Consider the following 17,974-nt stretch of genomic DNA (forward strand, 5'->3'; position numbering starts at 1 on the left):
ATTACTTAACTGTATGATATATATAAATGACCCATTTTGAACAGGAATCTTGGGTGGAGCCTGTTGATGCCAAGTTGGACTTAACTCACCCCCTCCTTTCGCCCCGGCCAAACAACGTCATAACTATATTTATGCACTGTCCTACATGAAGAGTGACTTTGCTGCATGGCTCAAGGTTCTGTATGCATTTCTCTGCTTGCTAGGTGCTAATGAGTGAGCATTAGCATTTCAATTAGCTTTATCTGAGCTTTATTCTCTGCCCATGCTGGTGTAATATATTAGCAATGAAAGTCTACTTTATACCAACATAGTACTAACATTAGCATACAACATTAACATTAATAGAATATAGCAATTATATTATCATTTAGCTCTTGCTAAAATTAATATTGAACATCAACATAAGCGTTTAGCTGTGGGTTGTGGGTACTCACAGATTTGGGGGTAACATAGCCTCCTGTGGAGATGGCCATGCCTGTGGAGAGCTCAAACAGGTCGTTGAGGCCGCTGCTGAGCGCTGCAGGAGTCGGCGATGGGGCGAACGTGTTGGGAACTGATGAGGGAATAAAGTTCTGTCCCACCTAAGTCACATACACACACAGACACAAAAAGCACATAGGACATCAGCACAACTATGATTCCAAAATGTAACTTATCTGCGAGACGATGGTCCTCTAGCGACCTAATTGAAGAATAAAAAGACGATAAATTCCAAACTCATCGTTGTCAAATGAGTACATTTCAAATACTTATGGTGATCGACACCTTTTTTCTTGATTCGTTTTTAAAGAATGATTCTGATCGTCAATTGATTTTGCACATTCACTATAGCTGCAATCCTGACTTGAGAAATACATTCTCCAATGCTCCGATTTGCTGAGGTGGAAAGTATCTTCTGTCAGAATTTCAGCCTATGATTTCCCAACTTGAGTAATCCTCCACTGGAATACGTTATCTCCCCCCCCCCCCCCGAATCAGTGCCAAGCAAGGTCAAAGGTGAAGCGAGTGTGATTGGGAAAATAATAGTTTGTCTAGCTTTGAGGTGTTTGGCAGTTAAGTTTTGAATCCCGTTATAACTTCGAAGAGCATGCAGTATGCGGACGGAAAAACGGAAGGGCTCACTTACTGCTGGACTTCCCCCAACACCTCCTCCCAGGTCTCCACCGAGCTACAGGAGAGGACCCATATCCAGCACCCGCATCCAAACACAAGAGATAGACAAAGACAGAGAGAGAGAAAGAGAGGTACTTAGCAATAGCAACCCATAGACTGCCTAGAATATGACAAAAGGTTATTATGAAGATTGTAATTCTCAGGGAAGCGGAAGGCGCATTCAGGGAAGCGCATCAGTCAGTCAGAAGACCAGAAAACGTTGCCGAAATATTAACAGTGAGATGGAAGAATAGTTAATTGTGAAATACATTAGCTATGCATCTTTGAGAATTCACAGTCAAAAAGCAAGCAGGTATAATAGCTTTAATGTATTGGGCTTCTTTCACCTATCCAGTTTACTTTTAGCTTTGAATTCTCACAGGGATGTGGAAGATAAAGCAATTCAAGCAATGAAGTCTACACAAAAGATTATTTCAAGATGCAAAATATCCATCTAAATGGCTAGTTGAAAAACTGTAATGATGTACAGTAGGCTCCAGAATTATTGGATCCCTTGATAAAGATTAGCAACAAAGACAGTATGAAATAAATAATAGAAATACTGACCTATATTGTATGCTAAAAAACAATTATATTATTTTATACTAATAAAATTGCTCGGAGAAAGTAGTGTTTATTTTCTCCAAAAAGATAGGGGTCAAAATTATTGTATCACGTTTTCAATATAATTTGTAAAACATGTTTTGCATACAATATAGCTCAGTACTTGTATTATTTATTTTATACAGTGTTTTTTGCTCATCTTTATCCAGGGATCCAATAATTCCAGACCCCACTGTATGTAACGGTAGCCATTGCGATATTCAGGACAAAACTTCCTTTGAGACATGGCACTTTTAGTTAAATGCATTTTGACTGTGAGAAGTGTGAAGTCACCTTGACAGCAGCATAGCGAGACTGGAATACCATTAAAAAAATTATAGCCGAAGACTCAGCAAGGCACAAATCACACTCTGGTATTGGACTGTTAAAAGGCAGATAGAAAAGCATCATTAGAAGCAACGTTCAAGACAACTTGAGGATATTTGATGTTGGTGAATCTAAATGGATACAATCCTTTCTCACTTTCAAACACATCCATCATTACAATGAAGTGAAATAAATTAATTGTCTCCTAATGTTTGATGCCAACATTGTACCACAGGTGGACAATACTTTGGTTTGACAAACATTTTTTTCCACATTTCACACTCAATAATTGACAATCTAGACTGAGTAGATACCTAGTTTAGCGAGCTTGCACAAAAGTACATTGTGTGTTCAGGCCTTCCTTGAGGATGTGGTTGATTTTGAAGGTGAACCACTCAGAACAAAATGGCTGTCTGCTGTGGCCTTTTCACAGTGTTATGTTAAGGGACCTCTGGGAGTCTTCGTCAACAAGGCTGAATTGAACATCACTTCTACACCTGCGAAGGAGAACTGGCAGAATAGTCATGATTGTCTCACTAGTCAATATTGTCTCACTTCACCCTCACACAGATTTTTTTTTTTGTTGATCATATGAATATTCCAGATATTCTCCCAGGGTTGAAATACCAGTTTTTGCATAGTGGCGAGAGACAATGCTTGTCACAGAGTTGGAGAAGTCTATTGAAGTGGGAGACAAGTGTCAGGAACTACTGCCAAGGTTTTATACTGACGATACAAGGGCCTTTTAGGAATGCTAAAAATAAAACAGAACAAATAATTTAAATAATGCCGGGGTGAGAAGTTTCAGGCTCTGGAAAACATGTTTTAATATCTTGTGAAAAATGTCTTGGTTCGAATCGCAGTTCTAGCCTGTTCCCTCCCTTGTTGAGATCCCAAAAGTGCTAAAATTCTAGCCCACGTCTTCAGACTAGAGATACTCTTTTAGACCAACTGAATTTCTACACCATCTGTAGTGCCACTCAATGCAGACTGGATTTATCTGCAACCCATTAGTTATTCACCCACCTTGTTGTCACTCTGGATAAGAGCAGTTTGCTACTAAATCACAAAAATATGAATGAGTTTTGATTATATTAAAACCTTAAATGCGGCAGTTAAAAGAAAGGTTCACCCATTTTGAATGTTATATTGTTATTGTGCATCTCTGAGTGATCTATCAATTCATTTTTTTATCGATTCCCAAGGTCATATTTTTCCAAGATGGCGTAGCAGTCGGACATCTGTTTTGTCTTGTCCCGTGTATATATATTTTTCTTCGTATATATTCTTTATATTTTTAATATAAACGGACTGAACATACTCTCCTGCAACCCGCCCCACCCAATGTGGTACGGATCTGCAATTTTTTTATACTTTAGAACCAGAACCCCCATCAGAAGCTAGCCAGCTAACCAGGTACAAGCTAGTAGTCAGTTAGCCACTGCTAGCGGTCTTCAGCCAGCCTCAGCCCGGTCAATTCCTGCCAGTCTGCCCAGCGCGATATCAACCCAGAGCATATAGGACTGCTTTTTCTCTACCACATCTCCGAATTCCTACTGCAAGCTCTGAACCTCTACACCGGATCATCGCAGCTAGCTAGCTGCTATCCGAGTGGCTACTCCTGGCTAACGTCTCTGTCCCAAAGCAAGCACCATTTAGCCTGGAGCTAGCCTGGAGCTTGACCCATCTCACGGCCAGCCAAAGAGGCCTATCAGCCAATTATTGGGCTACAATACCTCTTTTGCGAATAGGCCTGGACCCTTCACTGCCGACACGGAGCCCCGCCGATCCATCACGACTGGTCTGCCGACATAACCATCCAAGGGGGTTTCAACAGGCTCTTCCATTGCGACGTCCCCCGGATGCCCATCTGCTAGCCCCGGCCCACTAGCTGTCTGATTCACCATGTCTCCAGCTCGCCTAGCTACTCACTAGACCCTATTATCACTCGGCTAAACATGCCTCTCCCTAATGTCAATATGCCTTTTCTATTGCTATTTTGGTTAGTGATTATAGTCTTATTTCACTGTAGAGCCTCCATCCCTGCTCAATATGCCTTAGCAAGCCATTTTGTTCCACCTCCCACACATGCAGTGACCGCACCTGGCTTAAATGGTGCCTAGAGACAAAACCTCTCTCATCGTCACTCAATGCCTGGGTTTACCTTCACTGTACTCACATCCTACCATACCCTTGTCTGTACATTATGCCTTGAATATATTCTTCCACGCCCAGAAATCTGCTCCTTTTACTCTCTGTTCCGAACGCACTAGACGACCAGTTCTTGGCCGTACCCTTATCCTACTCCTCCTCTGGTGATGTAGAGGTTAATCCAGGCCCCGCAGCCCCCAGCACTACTCCCATTCCCCAGGCGCTCTCATTTGTTGACTTCGGTAACTGTAAAAGCCTTGTTTTCATCCATGATAACATTAGAAGCCTCCTCCCTAAGTTTGTTTTATTCACTGCTTTAGCACACCCCACAAACCCGAATGTCCTAGCCGTGTCTGAAACCTGGCTTAGGAAGGCCACAAAAAATCCAGAAATTTCCATCCCTAACTATAACATTTTCCGACAAGATAGAACTGCCAAATGGGGCGGAGTTGCAATCTACTGCAGAGATAGCCTGCACAGTTCTGTCATACTATCCAAGTCTGTGCCCAAACAATTCGAGCTTCTACTTTTAAAAATACACCTTTCCAGAAACAACTATCTCACAGTTGCCGCTTGTTATAGACCCCCCTTCAGCCCCCAGCTGTGCCCTGGACACCATATGTGAATTTATTGACCCCCCATCTGTCTTCAGAGTTCGTATGGTTAGGTGACCTAAATTGGGACTACCCGGCCTTCCTAAAATCTAAGCTAGATTACCTCAATCTTACACAAATTATTAAGGAACCTACCAAGTAGAACCCTAAATCCGTAACCATGGGCACCCTCTTAGATATCATCCTGACCAACCTGCCCTCTAAATACAACTCTGATGTCTTCAACCAGGATCTCAGCGATCACTGCCTCATTGCCTGCGTGCGTAATGGGTCCGCGGTCAAACGACCACCCCTTATCACTGTCAAATGCTCAGTAAAACACTTCAGCGAACAGGCCTTTCTAATCGACCTGGCCCAGGTATCCTGGAAGGATATTGAATTCATCCCGTCAGTAGAGGATGCCTGGTTGCTCTTTAATAGTGCTTTCCTCACCATCTTAAATAAGAATGCCACATTCAAAAAAAATTGAACTAAGAACATATATAGCCCATGGTTCAACCCAGACTTGACTGTCCTTGACCAGAACAAAAACATCCGGTGGCGTACTGGATTAGCATCGAATAGCCCCCGCGATATGTAACTTTTCAGGGAAGTCAGGAACCAATATACTCAGTCAGTTAGGAAAGCTAAGGCTAGCTTTTTCAATCAGAAATTTGCATCCTGTAGCACTAATTCCAAAAGGTTTTGGGACACTGTAAAGTCCATGGAGAATAAGAGCACCTCCTCCCAGCTGCCCACTGCACTGAGGATAGGAAAGCCAAATTAACAAACAGATCACCGACCATTTCGAATCCCACCTTACCTTCTCCGCTATGCAATCTGGTTTCCGAGCTGGTCATGGGTGCACCTCAGCCACGCTCAAGGTCCTAAACAATATCATAACCGCCATCGATAAAAGACAGTACTGTGCAGCCGTCTTCATCGACCTGGCCAAGGCTTTCGACTCTGTCAATCACCACATTCTTATCGGCAGACTCAATAGCCTTGGCTTCTCAAATGACTGCCTCGCCTGGTTCACCAACTACTTCTCTAATAGAGGTCAATGTGTCATATCGGAGGGCCTGTTGTCCGGACCTCTGGCAGTCTCTATGGGGGTGCCACAGGGTTCAATTCTCGGGCCGAATCTTTTCTCTGTATATATCAATGATGTCGCTCTTGCTGCTGGTGATTCTCTTATCCACCTCTACGCATACGACACCATTCTGTATACATCTGGCCCTTCTTTGGATACTGTGTTAACAAACCTCCAAACAATGCCATACAACACTCCTTCCGTGGCCTCCAACTGCTTTAAAATGCTAGTAAAACTAAGTGCATGCTCTTAAACCGATTAATGCCCGCACCCTCCCGCCCAACTAGCATCACTACTCTGGACGGTTCTGACTTAGAATATGTGGACAACTACAAATACCTAGGTGTCTGGTTAGACTGTAAACTCTCTTTCCAGACTCACATGAACTCCAATCCAAAATTAAATCTAGAATTGGCTTCCTATTTCACAACAAAGCCTCCTTCACTCATGCTGCCAAACATACCCTTGTAAAACTGACTATCTTACCGATCCGACTTCGGCGATGTCATTTAAAAAATAGCCTCCAACACTCTACTCAGCAAACTGGATGTAGTCGATCACAGTGCCATCCGTTTTGTCACCAAAGCCCCATATACTACCCACCACTGTGACCTGTATGCTCTCGTTGGCTGGCCCTCACTACATATTCGTCGCCAAACCCACTGGCTCCAGGGCATCTATAAGTCTTTTGCAAAAATCACTGAAGCTGGGGTCTATCTCCCTCACTAACTTTAAGCATCAGCTGTCAGAGCAGCTCACTGTACCTGTACACAGCCAATCTGTAAATAGCACACCCAACTACCTCATCCCCATATTGTTACTTATCCTCTTGCTCTTTTGCACCCCAGTATCTCTACTTGCACATCATCATCATCTGCACATCTATCACTCCAGTGTTAATACTAAACTGTAATTATTTCGCCTCTATGGCCTATTTATTGCCTTACCTCCCTACTCTTCTACATTTGCACACACTGCACATAGATTTTTTTATATTATGTTATTGGCTGTACGGTTGTTAATGTGTAACTCTGTTATTGTTTTTGTCACACTGCTTTGTTTCATCTTGGCCAGGTCGGAGTTTTAAATGAGAACTTGTTCTCAACTGGCCTACCTGCTAAATAAAGGTGAGAAAAAAAAAGTTATGTTTTCATGTGTATCTGAGTTATTGGCGTTCAAGCAGGCAGAAATCCGTCCGGTATGACGTAGCACCGTGATAAAGTCGCTCTCACTACACTGGAAGTTAATAGGAATATGACTTTTAGATGGCGAAAACGTCTATCATACATGTCAGATTTCAATACTGGCTGATGTCATAACTCGGGAGGATGTCTTCTATCGAATGAGCCATTGATCATATTTTTGCGATAACTCCTACCCCGAGAAATGTGTGATTTAACAGAGGGTCTAGCAAACTTTCCTATTTGTCTGCCTCTTTAGTCCAGGGTGCATTGCTAGGTGCCGTTGCCAGAGATATTATAGAAAGGAGATAGGAATCGAATGAATGAAGAAAAGTATAACACCCCACCCAGAAGCATTCACATTGCCATGCTGCGTCACACGATTGCTAGGCTAATTGTCATGCAATCCCTTCTCAAAGTCAGTGTTTATGAAGAGAAACGTGCCTATTTCCCTCGAAAGTAAGTAATGTCATGATTACAAAGCTATACGATAATACAGATAGCAAGTTAATTATCTCACATCTCCACACTCCAAGACTGCTTACATCACGTGGACTGGGATATGTTTCGTATTGCATCAAACAACAACATTGACGAATACGCTGATTCGGTGAGCGAGTTCATTAGAACGTGCGTTGAAGATGTCGTTCCCATAGTAACGATTAAAACATTTCCAAACCAGAAACCGTGGATTGATGGCTGCATTCGCGTGAACCTGAAAGCGCGAACCACTGCTTTTAATCAGGGCAATGTGACCGGAAACATGACCGAATACAAACAGTGTAGCTATTCCCTCCGTAAGGCAATCAAACAAGCTAAGCGTCAGTATAGAGACAAAGTAGAATCTCAATTCAACGGCTCAGACACAAGAGTTATGTGGCAGGGTCTACAGTCAATCACGGATTACAAAAAGAAAACCAGCCCCGTCACGGACCAGGATGTCTTGCTCCCAGGCAGACTAAATAACTTTTTTGCCCGCTTTGAGGACAATACAGTGCCACTGACACGGCCTGCAACCAAAACATGCGGCCTCTCCTTCACTGCAGCCGAGGTGAGTAAGACATTTAAACGTGTTAACCCTCGCAAGGCTGCAGGCCCAGACGGCATCCCCAGCCGCGCCCTCAGAGCATGCGCAGACCAGCTGGCTGGTGTGTTTACGGACATATTCAATCAATCCCTATCCCAGTCTGTTGTTCCCACATGCTTCAAGAGGGCCACCATTGTTCCTGTTCCCAAGAAAGCTAAGGTAACTGAGCTAAACGACTACTCACTTCCGTCATCATGAAGTGCTTTGAGAGACTAGTCAAGGACCATATCACCTCCACCCTACCTGACACCCTAGACCCACTCCAATTTGCTTACCGCCCAAATAGGTCCACAGACGATGCAATCTCAACCACACTGCCCTAACCCATCTGGACAAGAGGAATACCTATGTGAGAATGCTGTTCATCGACTACAGCTCGGCATTTAACACCATAGTGCCCTCCAAGCTCGTCATCAAGCTCGAGACCCTGGGTCTCGACCCCGCCCTGTGCAACTGGGTACTGGACTTCCTGACGGGCCGCCCCCAGGTGGTGAGGGTAGGCAACAACATCTCCACCCCGCTGATCCTCAACACTGGGGCCCCACAAGGGTGTGTTCTGAGCCCTCTCCTGTACTCCCTGTTCACCCACGACTGCGTGGCCATGCACGCCTCCAACTCAATCATCAAGTTTGCGGACGACACAACAGTGGTAGGCTTGATTACCAACAATGACGAGACGGCCTACAGGGAGGAGGTGAGGGCCCTCGGAGTGTGGTGTCAGGAAAATAACCTCACACTCAACGTCAACAAAACTAAGGAGATGATTGTGGACTTCAGGAAACAGCAGAGGGAACACCCGCCTATCCAAATCGATGGAACAGTAGTGGAGAGGGTAGTAAGTTTTAAGTTCCTCGGCGCACACATCACAGACAAACTGAATTGGCCCACCCACACAGACAGCACCGTGAAGAAGGCGCAGCAGCGCCTCTTCAACCTCAGGAGGCTGAAGAAATTCGGCTTGTCACCAAAAGCACTCACAAACTTCTACAGATGCACAGATGCACAATCGAGAGCATCCTGTTGGGCTGTATCACCGCCTGGTACGGCAACTGCTCCGCCCACAACCGTAAGGCTCTCCAGAGGGTAGTGAGGTCTGCACAACGCATCACCGGGGGCAAACTACCTGCCCTCCAGGACACCTACACCACCCAATGTCACAGGAAGGCCATAAAGATCATCAAGGACAACAACCACCCGAGCCACTGCCTGTTCACCCCGCTATCATCCAGAAGGCGAGGTCAGTACAGGTGCATAAAAGCTGGGACCGAGAGACTGAAAAACAGCTTCTATCTCAAGGCCATCAGACTGTTAAACAGCCACCACTAACATTGAGTGGCTGCTGCCAACACACTGACTCAACTCCAGCCACTTTAATAATGGGAATTGATGGGAAATGATGTAAAATATATCACTAGCCACTTTAAACAATGCTACCTAATATAATGTTACATACCCTACATTATTCATCTCATATGTATATGTATATACTGTACTCTATATCATCTACTGCATCTTTATGTAATACATGTATCACTAGCCACTTTAACTATGCCACTTTGTTTACATACTCATCTCATATGTATATACTGTACTCAATACCATCTACTGTATCTTGCCTATGCCGCTCTGTACCATCACTCATTCATATATCTTTATGTACATATTCTTTATCCCCTTACACTTGTGTATATAAGGTAGTAGTTTTGGAATTGTTAGCTAGATTACTTGTTGGTTATTACTGCATTGTCGGAACTAGAAGCACAAGCATTTCACTACACTCGCATTAACATCTGCTAACCATGTGTATGTGACAAATAAAATTTGATTTGATTTGACATCTTGGAAAAATGTGTAATGTTGTACTTCTTGTTGACTAAATTCGTGCTAATGTTGGGTTTTTGAGCTATTGCTCAATAGACTCCCATTCACTCCTTGATGGAGAGCACTCCTTGTCCCAGAACCGCCCAGAATGCAGCGCACGACCCATTGCCGTAGCATGGGCAACGTTTCACATCTCCTCATAAGTATATACAGTGCCTTGTGAAAGTATTCGGGCCCCTTGAACTTTGCGACCTTTTGCCACATTTCAGGCTTCAAACATAAAGATATAAAACTGTATTTTTTGTGAAGAATCAACAACAAGTGGGACACAATCATGAAGTGGAACGACATTTATTGGATATTTCAAACTTTTTTAACAAATCAAAAACTGAAAAATTGGGCGTGCAAAATTATTCATTATGCAGGGTGCTGCATAATCCCAAACCTGACTTGGATGTATAAAATGGTCTGAGTTGAGTGTATCAATACCACTGGACTACACTTCAATACCACTGGACAAATACAAATGTTGCACATTTGGGGGAATATTCAGAGGTGAAAACTTTCCATGGGAATTAACGTGAATTAACGGAAATATATGCAAATTCATATGAATACCATTTAAATGTAGATGTTTTCTGCATTGGATATATCTACCATATATGGAAATATAAAAATAAACCTTTCACCTTATCATAAATAGATATAATTTCAAATTATTAAATAAATCCAATAGAAATAAAAACAATTTAGTTATGAATTGAACTTTAATTAAATGAGTGGACGCTTCACATGGGATGATTTCACTGAACAACAAAAGAAAGGGAATATTGAATGATCCCCCAATGATCCATCGCATCTCCCAAAAACATTTTCAACATATGAAAATGATAGTCTGGAAACTAAAGCTTTGGTTGTCCTCCTCTCAGGCTTCAATGTCTTCTCCCTGGACCTCCTCAATGTCCACCTCTTTAACATCAGACTCTGAGGCCTCATCTTCACTGTCACTTTCCAACCTTGTTGAGGATGGCTTGTTATCAGGCTCAAAAAGCCTCATATTTGCCCGGATGGCCACCAATTTTTCAACCCTTGTATGTGGTCAGTCAGCCTGTTGCGTGCTTGGGTGTGTGTGTTCCCAAACAAGGACCAGTTGTGCTCTGAGGTGGCTGATGTTGGTGGGATTTGGAGTATGATGGAGGCAACAGGGGAAAGAGCCTCAGATCCACAAAGTCCCTTCCACACTCAACGTCAACAAAACTAAGGAGATGATTGTGGACTTCAGGAAACAGCAGAGGGAACACCCGCCTATCCAAATCGATGGAACAGTAGTGGAGAGGGTAGTAAGTTTTAAGTTCCTCGGCGCACACATCACAGACAAACTGAATTGGCCCACCCACACAGACAGCACCGTGAAGAAGGCGCAGCAGCGCCTCTTCAACCTCAGGAGGCTGAAGAAATTCGGCTTGTCACCAAAAGCACTCACAAACTTCTACAGATGCACAGATGCACAATCGAGAGCATCCTGTTGGGCTGTATCACCGCCTGGTACGGCAACTGCTCCGCCCACAACCGTAAGGCTCTCCAGAGGGTAGTGAGGTCTGCACAACGCATCACCGGGGGCAAACTACCTGCCCTCCAGGACACCTACACCACCCAATGTCACAGGAAGGCCATAAAGATCATCAAGGACAACAACCACCCGAGCCACTGCCTGTTCACCCCGCTATCATCCAGAAGGCGAGGTCAGTACAGGTGCATAAAAGCTGGGACCGAGAGACTGAAAAACAGCTTCTATCTCAAGGCCATCAGACTGTTAAACAGCCACCACTAACATTGAGTGGCTGCTGCCAACACACTGACTCAACTCCAGCCACTTTAATAATGGGAATTGATGGGAAATGATGTAAAATATATCACTAGCCACTTTAAACAATGCTACCTAATATAATGTTACATACCCTACATTATTCATCTCATATGTATATGTATATACTGTACTCTATATCATCTACTGCATCTTTATGTAATACATGTATCACTAGCCACTTTAACTATGCCACTTTGTTTACATACTCATCTCATATGTATATACTGTACTCAATACCATCTACTGTATCTTGCCTATGCCGCTCTGTACCATCACTCATTCATATATCTTTATGTACATATTCTTTATCCCCTTACACTTGTGTATATAAGGTAGTAGTTTTGGAATTGTTAGCTAGATTACTTGTTGGTTATTACTGCATTGTCGGAACTAGAAGCACAAGCATTTCACTACACTCGCATTAACATCTGCTAACCATGTGTATGTGACAAATAAAATTTGATTTGATTTGACATCTTGGAAAAATGTGTAATGTTGTACTTCTTGTTGACTAAATTCGTGCTAATGTTGGGTTTTTGAGCTATTGCTCAATAGACTCCCATTCACTCCTTGATGGAGAGCACTCCTTGTCCCAGAACCGCCCAGAATGCAGCGCACGACCCATTGCCGTAGCATGGGCAACGTTTCACATCTCCTCATAAGTATATACAGTGCCTTGTGAAAGTATTCGGCCCCCTTGAACTTTGCGACCTTTTGCCACATTTCAGGCTTCAAACATAAAGATATAAAACTGTATTTTTTGTGAAGAATCAACAACAAGTGGGACACAATCATGAAGTGGAACGACATTTATTGGATATTTCAAACTTTTTTAACAAATCAAAAACTGAAAAATTGGGCGTGCAAAATTATTCATTATGCAGGGTGCTGCATAATCCCAAACCTGACTTGGATGTATAAAATGGTCTGAGTTGAGTGTATCAATACCACTGGACTACACTTCAATACCACTGGACAAATACAAATGTTGCACATTTGGGGGAATATTCAGAGGTGAAAACTTTCCATGGGAATTAACGTGAATTAACGGAAATATATGCAAATTCATATGAATACCATTTAAATGTAGATGTTTTCTGCATTGGATATATCTACCATATATGGAAATATAAAAATAAACCTTTCACCTTATCATAAATAGATATAATTTCAAATTATTAAATAAATCCAATAGAAATAAAAACAATTTAGTTATGAATTGAACTTTAATTAAATGAGTGGACGCTTCACATGGGATGATTTCACTGAACAACAAAAGAAAGGGAATATTGAATGATCCCCCAATGATCCATCGCATCTCCCAAAAACATTTTCAACATATGAAAATGATAGTCTGGAAACTAAAGCTTTGGTTGTCCTCCTCTCAGGCTTCAATGTCTTCTCCCTGGACCTCCTCAATGTCCACCTCTTTAACATCAGACTCTGAGGCCTCATCTTCACTGTCACTTTCCAACCTTGTTGAGGATGGCTTGTTATCAGGCTCAAAAAGCCTCATATTTGCCCGGATGGCCACCAATTTTTCAACCCTTGTATGTGGTCAGTCAGCCTGTTGCGTGCTTGGGTGTGTGTGTTCCCAAACAAGGACCAGTTGTGCTCTGAGGTGGCTGATGTTGGTGGGATTTGGAGTATGATGGAGGCAACAGGGGAAAGAGCCTCAGATCCACAAAGTCCCTTCCACCAGGTGGCTGATGAGATATGTTGGCACAACTGCCACATTGCATCTCCATCCCAAAGCCTTTGCTTGGAAGTGTATTTCGCCAGACTACCAAGAACCTTGCCCTCATCCAGGCCAAGGTGGCGAGACACAGTAGTGATAACACCATAGGCCTTGTTGATCTCTGCACCAGACAGGATGCTCTTGCCAGCATACTTGGGGTCCAACATGGGCTTCAGGCAGAAGTCTTCACGCTTTTTGATCTTTTGTTATGGCAAGCCTAAATACGTTCAGAAGTAAAAATGTGCCTAACTCTTTGAGCATGATGTAGTTATTAATTTTACACTTTGGATGGTGTATCAATACATTCAGTCACTACAAAGATACAGCAGCCGTTCCTAAATCACTTGCTGGAGAGGAATTTTAAAACAGTTAGATTAATGATTGTGATAGGAGAACTTAGGGTGGAGCAACATCATTGTAGTTACTCTACAATACGAACATAAATGACAGAGTGAAAAGTAGTAAGCCTGTACACAATAAAAACATATTCAAAAACATGCATTATGTCTGCAATAAGGCACTAAAGTAATACTGCAAAAAGTAGTAAAGGAATTCACTTTTGTCCTGAATACAAAGTGCTATGTTCTGGGAAAATCCAACACAACGCATCACTAAGTACTAAGAATGGTGGTGGCTGCATGTTATGGGTTTGCTTGTCATCGGCAAGGACTAGGGAGTGTTTTTAGGATAAAAATAAATGGAATAAAGCTAAGCACAGGCAAAATCCTAGAGGAAAACCTGGTTCAGTCTGCTTTCCAACAGACACTGGGAGAGGAATTCACCTTTCAGCAGAACAATAACATAAAAGACAAGGGCAAATATACACTGTAGTTGCTTACCAAGATGACATTGAATGTTACTGAGTAGTTCTGACTTAAATCAGCTTGAAAGTCTATGGCAAGGGTTGAAAATGGCGGTCTATTAATGATCAACTAACTTGACAGAGCCTGTAATCGAACCCACAAATGCTGATGCTCCAGATACTCAACTAGTCTAAAGAAGGCCAGTTCTATTGCTAAAATAATTGCAAAAGGGTTTTCTAATGATCAATTAGCCTTTTAAAATGAACTTGGATTAGCTAACACAACGTGCCATTGGAACACAAGAGTGATAGTTGCTGATAATGGGCCTCTGTACACCTACAGTGGGGCAAAAAAGTATTTAGTCAGCCACCAATTGTGCAAGTTCTCCCACTTAAAAAGATGAGAGAGGCCTGTAATTTTCATTATAGGTACACTTCAACTATGACAGACAAAATGAGGAACAAAAATCCAGAAAATCACATTGTAGGATTTTTAATGAATTTTTAATGATTTTTCTAATGAATTATGGTGGAAAATAAGTATTTGGTCACCTACAAACAAGCAAGATTTCTGGCTCTCACAGACCTGTAACTTCTTCTTTAAGAGGCTCCTCTGTCCTCCACTCGTTACCTGTATTAATGGCACCTGTTTGAATTTGTTATCGGTATAAAAGACACCTGCCCACAACCTCAAACAGTCACACTCCAAACTCCACTATGGCCAAGACCAAAGAGCTGTCAAAGGACACCAGAAACAAAATTGTAGACCTGCACCAGGCTGGGAAGACTGAATCTGCAATAGGTAAGCAGCTTGGTTTGAAGAAATCAACTGTGGGAACAATTATTAGGAAATGGAAGACATACAAGACCACTGATAATCCCCCTGGATCTGGGGCTCCACGCAAGATCTCACCCCGTGGGGTCAAAATTATCACAAGAACGGTGAGCAAAAATCCCAGAACCACACGGGGGGACCTAGTGAATGACCTGCAGAGAGCTGGGACCAAAGTAACAAAGCCTACCATCAGTAACACACTACGCCGCCAGGGACTCAAATCCTGCAGTGCCAGACGTGTCCCCCTGCTTAAGCCAGTACATGTCCAGGCCCGTCTGAAGTTTGCTAGAGAGCATTTGGATGATCCAGAAGAAGATTGGGAGAATGTCATATAGTCAGATGAAACCAAAATAGAACATTTTGGTAAAAACTCAACTCGTCGTGTTTGGAGGACAAAGAATGCTGAGTTGCATCCAAAGAACACCATACCTACTGTGAAGCATGGGGGTGGAAACATCATGCTTTGGGGCTGTTTTTCTGCAAAGGGATCAGGACGACTGATCCGTGTAAAGGAAAGAATGAATGGGGCCATGTATCGTGAGATTTTGAGTGAAACACACCTCCCAAACACACCGCCCGGGCAACGAAGGAGTGGCTTCGTAAGAAGTATTTCAAGGTCCTGGAGTGGCCTAGCCAGTCTCCAGATCTCAACCCCATAGAAAATCTTGAGGGAGTTGAAAGTCTGTGTTGCCCAGCAACAGCCCCAAAACATCACTGCTCTAGAGGAGATCTGCATGGAGGAATGGGCCAAAATACCAGCAACAAAACCTTGTGAAGACTTACAGAAAACGTTTGACCTCTGTCATTGCCAACAAAGGGTATATAACAAAGTATTGAGATAAACTTTTGTTATTGACCAAATACTTATTTTCCACCATAATTTGCAAATCAATTCATAACAAATCCTACAATGTGATTTTCTGGATTTTTTTTTCTAATTTTGTCTGTCATAGTCCTCTCTCATCTTTTTAAGTGGGAGAACTTGCACAATTGGTGACTGACTAAATACTTTTTTGCCCCACTGTATGTATGCCTATGTAGATACTTCCGTTTCCAGCTACAATAGTCATTTACAACATTAACAATGTCTACACTGTATTTATGATCAATTTGATGTTATTTTAATGGACAAAAAATTAGCTTTTCTTTAAAAATAAGGAAATTAATAAGTGACTAAACTTTTACACGGTAGTGTATGCGTTTAATGTTTCATTAATACATTTTTTTCTTCCACTTTGGCATTAGAGTATTTTATGTAGATTGTTGACCAAAAAATGACAATTAAATAGATTTTTTATCAACTTTGTAACTTTGTAAAATGTGGAAAAAGTCAAGGGGTGTAAATACTTTCTGAAGGCACTGTACTGTATATACTGATTGTTACAAGCAAAACTACCAAAACTATTGCTGATGGCGAACCTGAACAATCAAAATAAAATCTAATGCAAGCCCCAGTCAGCATATATAGCCAGATGAGAGTTGTCTCCGGTGCTACGGTAAACACCATTTTCAACAGTGCATTTGATTAAAAATAACCTAGCAAAATACATTGGTTGTCACTCAACTAATAAAGAGCAAGCCATTTTACAAACATTTGAATGCTGAAGGTGATACGCAGATGTGCCAGATCAGGAATAGGCCTACTCTCGTTGGTCAGCATGCAAAGCTTGACTAGGCTACTGATATTGCCTGGGGTTGTTTGGCATACAAAATGACTTGTAGATCAATGACTGGCAACACAAATACATGCTTAGTTCGACACTGAAGGAGAGGACACAGTTGTCACAAAAGATAAGGTATTTTCAGAAGGTAGAGCAAGAGTCATTTGAGCAAGAAAAATGTGTGAACCGGCATTCGTAACGTTTGACAAGATTTTGTGTCCGAAGCATGCTACATTTGGATCAGTTTGGGGTCCCGCGGACCGATGCACTCATATCTTAAACATTTGAACAGGGACCGATCATATCGGTGAATTGTTACATCCCTAATCGCCCCACATTAAGCTTAGGCCTGCTTTTTTATTTTCTATTTTACAAATATATAGCAAATAAAACTATTAGTGCTCTGTGTTCAATCTGGAGCCACAATATCCTTCATAGAAGTATTTAAACCCAAGCTCTGACTGCGAGAAGAGAGCCCTTGGACGTTATCAGTGCTAAACTAACTACTGAGGGCTGTTTCAGTTCAGGGCTCTTTGTCTTTCATTAAAACCCATATTGATTCCATTAATTGGCCGAATTGGCTTACAGGTCTGCAGAATGGCTGATCAAAGAGGCAAGAGAGTAGCTTTCACTCCCCACTGTAATTACTCAGCAGTGGTTTAAACATTGTGTAGCAGCACAGCGGTAATATGTCCCAGATTGGACTCTCCAACTTGGATTGGAGTCACTGCAGTTTTAATGACTGTCCAATTAAGATTGAATTGGAAACCCTTTATAGTCTGAGAGCGCCACCCAAGACGGATAAGGAACACAGCGAGACAGCCGGAATAATCACTTATCACGATGAGGCCCCGCTCTATGCGGCAGGCAAGACACAACCCCTAATTCGCTACGCTGAACTCCCCGCCCAACTACAGTTACCCTGGCCTGGATAATGCCAATTGACAAATGTGCCGATCTTTGGAAAAAGTTTTGGAGTGAGGTGGTGTATCTAGGACAATATGATTCCTCAGGCCTGGATAATGCCAATTGACAAATGTGCCGATCTTTGGAAAAAGTTTTG

The 17,974-nt window shown here is 42.4% G+C and overlaps 1 protein-coding gene across 4 annotated transcripts in view; it reads right to left on the minus strand.

Moving 5' to 3' along the window:
* Nucleotides 1-17,974, minus strand: part of LOC109873239 (AP-2 complex subunit beta-like) — an 81,483-nt gene that overhangs the window by 44,042 nt on the left and 19,467 nt on the right. For 3 of the 4 annotated variants that reach the window (XR_004205931.1, XM_020464859.2, XM_020464861.2), the window contains 2 exons: nucleotides 1,127-1,168; nucleotides 435-581 (listed from right to left, as the gene is read on the minus strand). Coding sequence is in view for 3 of the 4 variants with exons in the window: in XM_020464859.2 (XP_020320448.1) it covers nucleotides 435-581; nucleotides 1,127-1,168 (189 nt within the window). In the remaining variant the exon portion in view is untranslated. The remainder of the gene's footprint in view (nucleotides 1-434; nucleotides 582-1,126; nucleotides 1,169-17,974) is intronic. The other variant, XM_020464862.2, reaches the window with a different exon arrangement.

This window comes from Oncorhynchus kisutch, linkage group LG28 (genome assembly GCF_002021735.2).
Source record: "Oncorhynchus kisutch isolate 150728-3 linkage group LG28, Okis_V2, whole genome shotgun sequence".
Taxonomy (NCBI): Eukaryota; Metazoa; Chordata; class Actinopteri; order Salmoniformes; family Salmonidae; genus Oncorhynchus; species Oncorhynchus kisutch.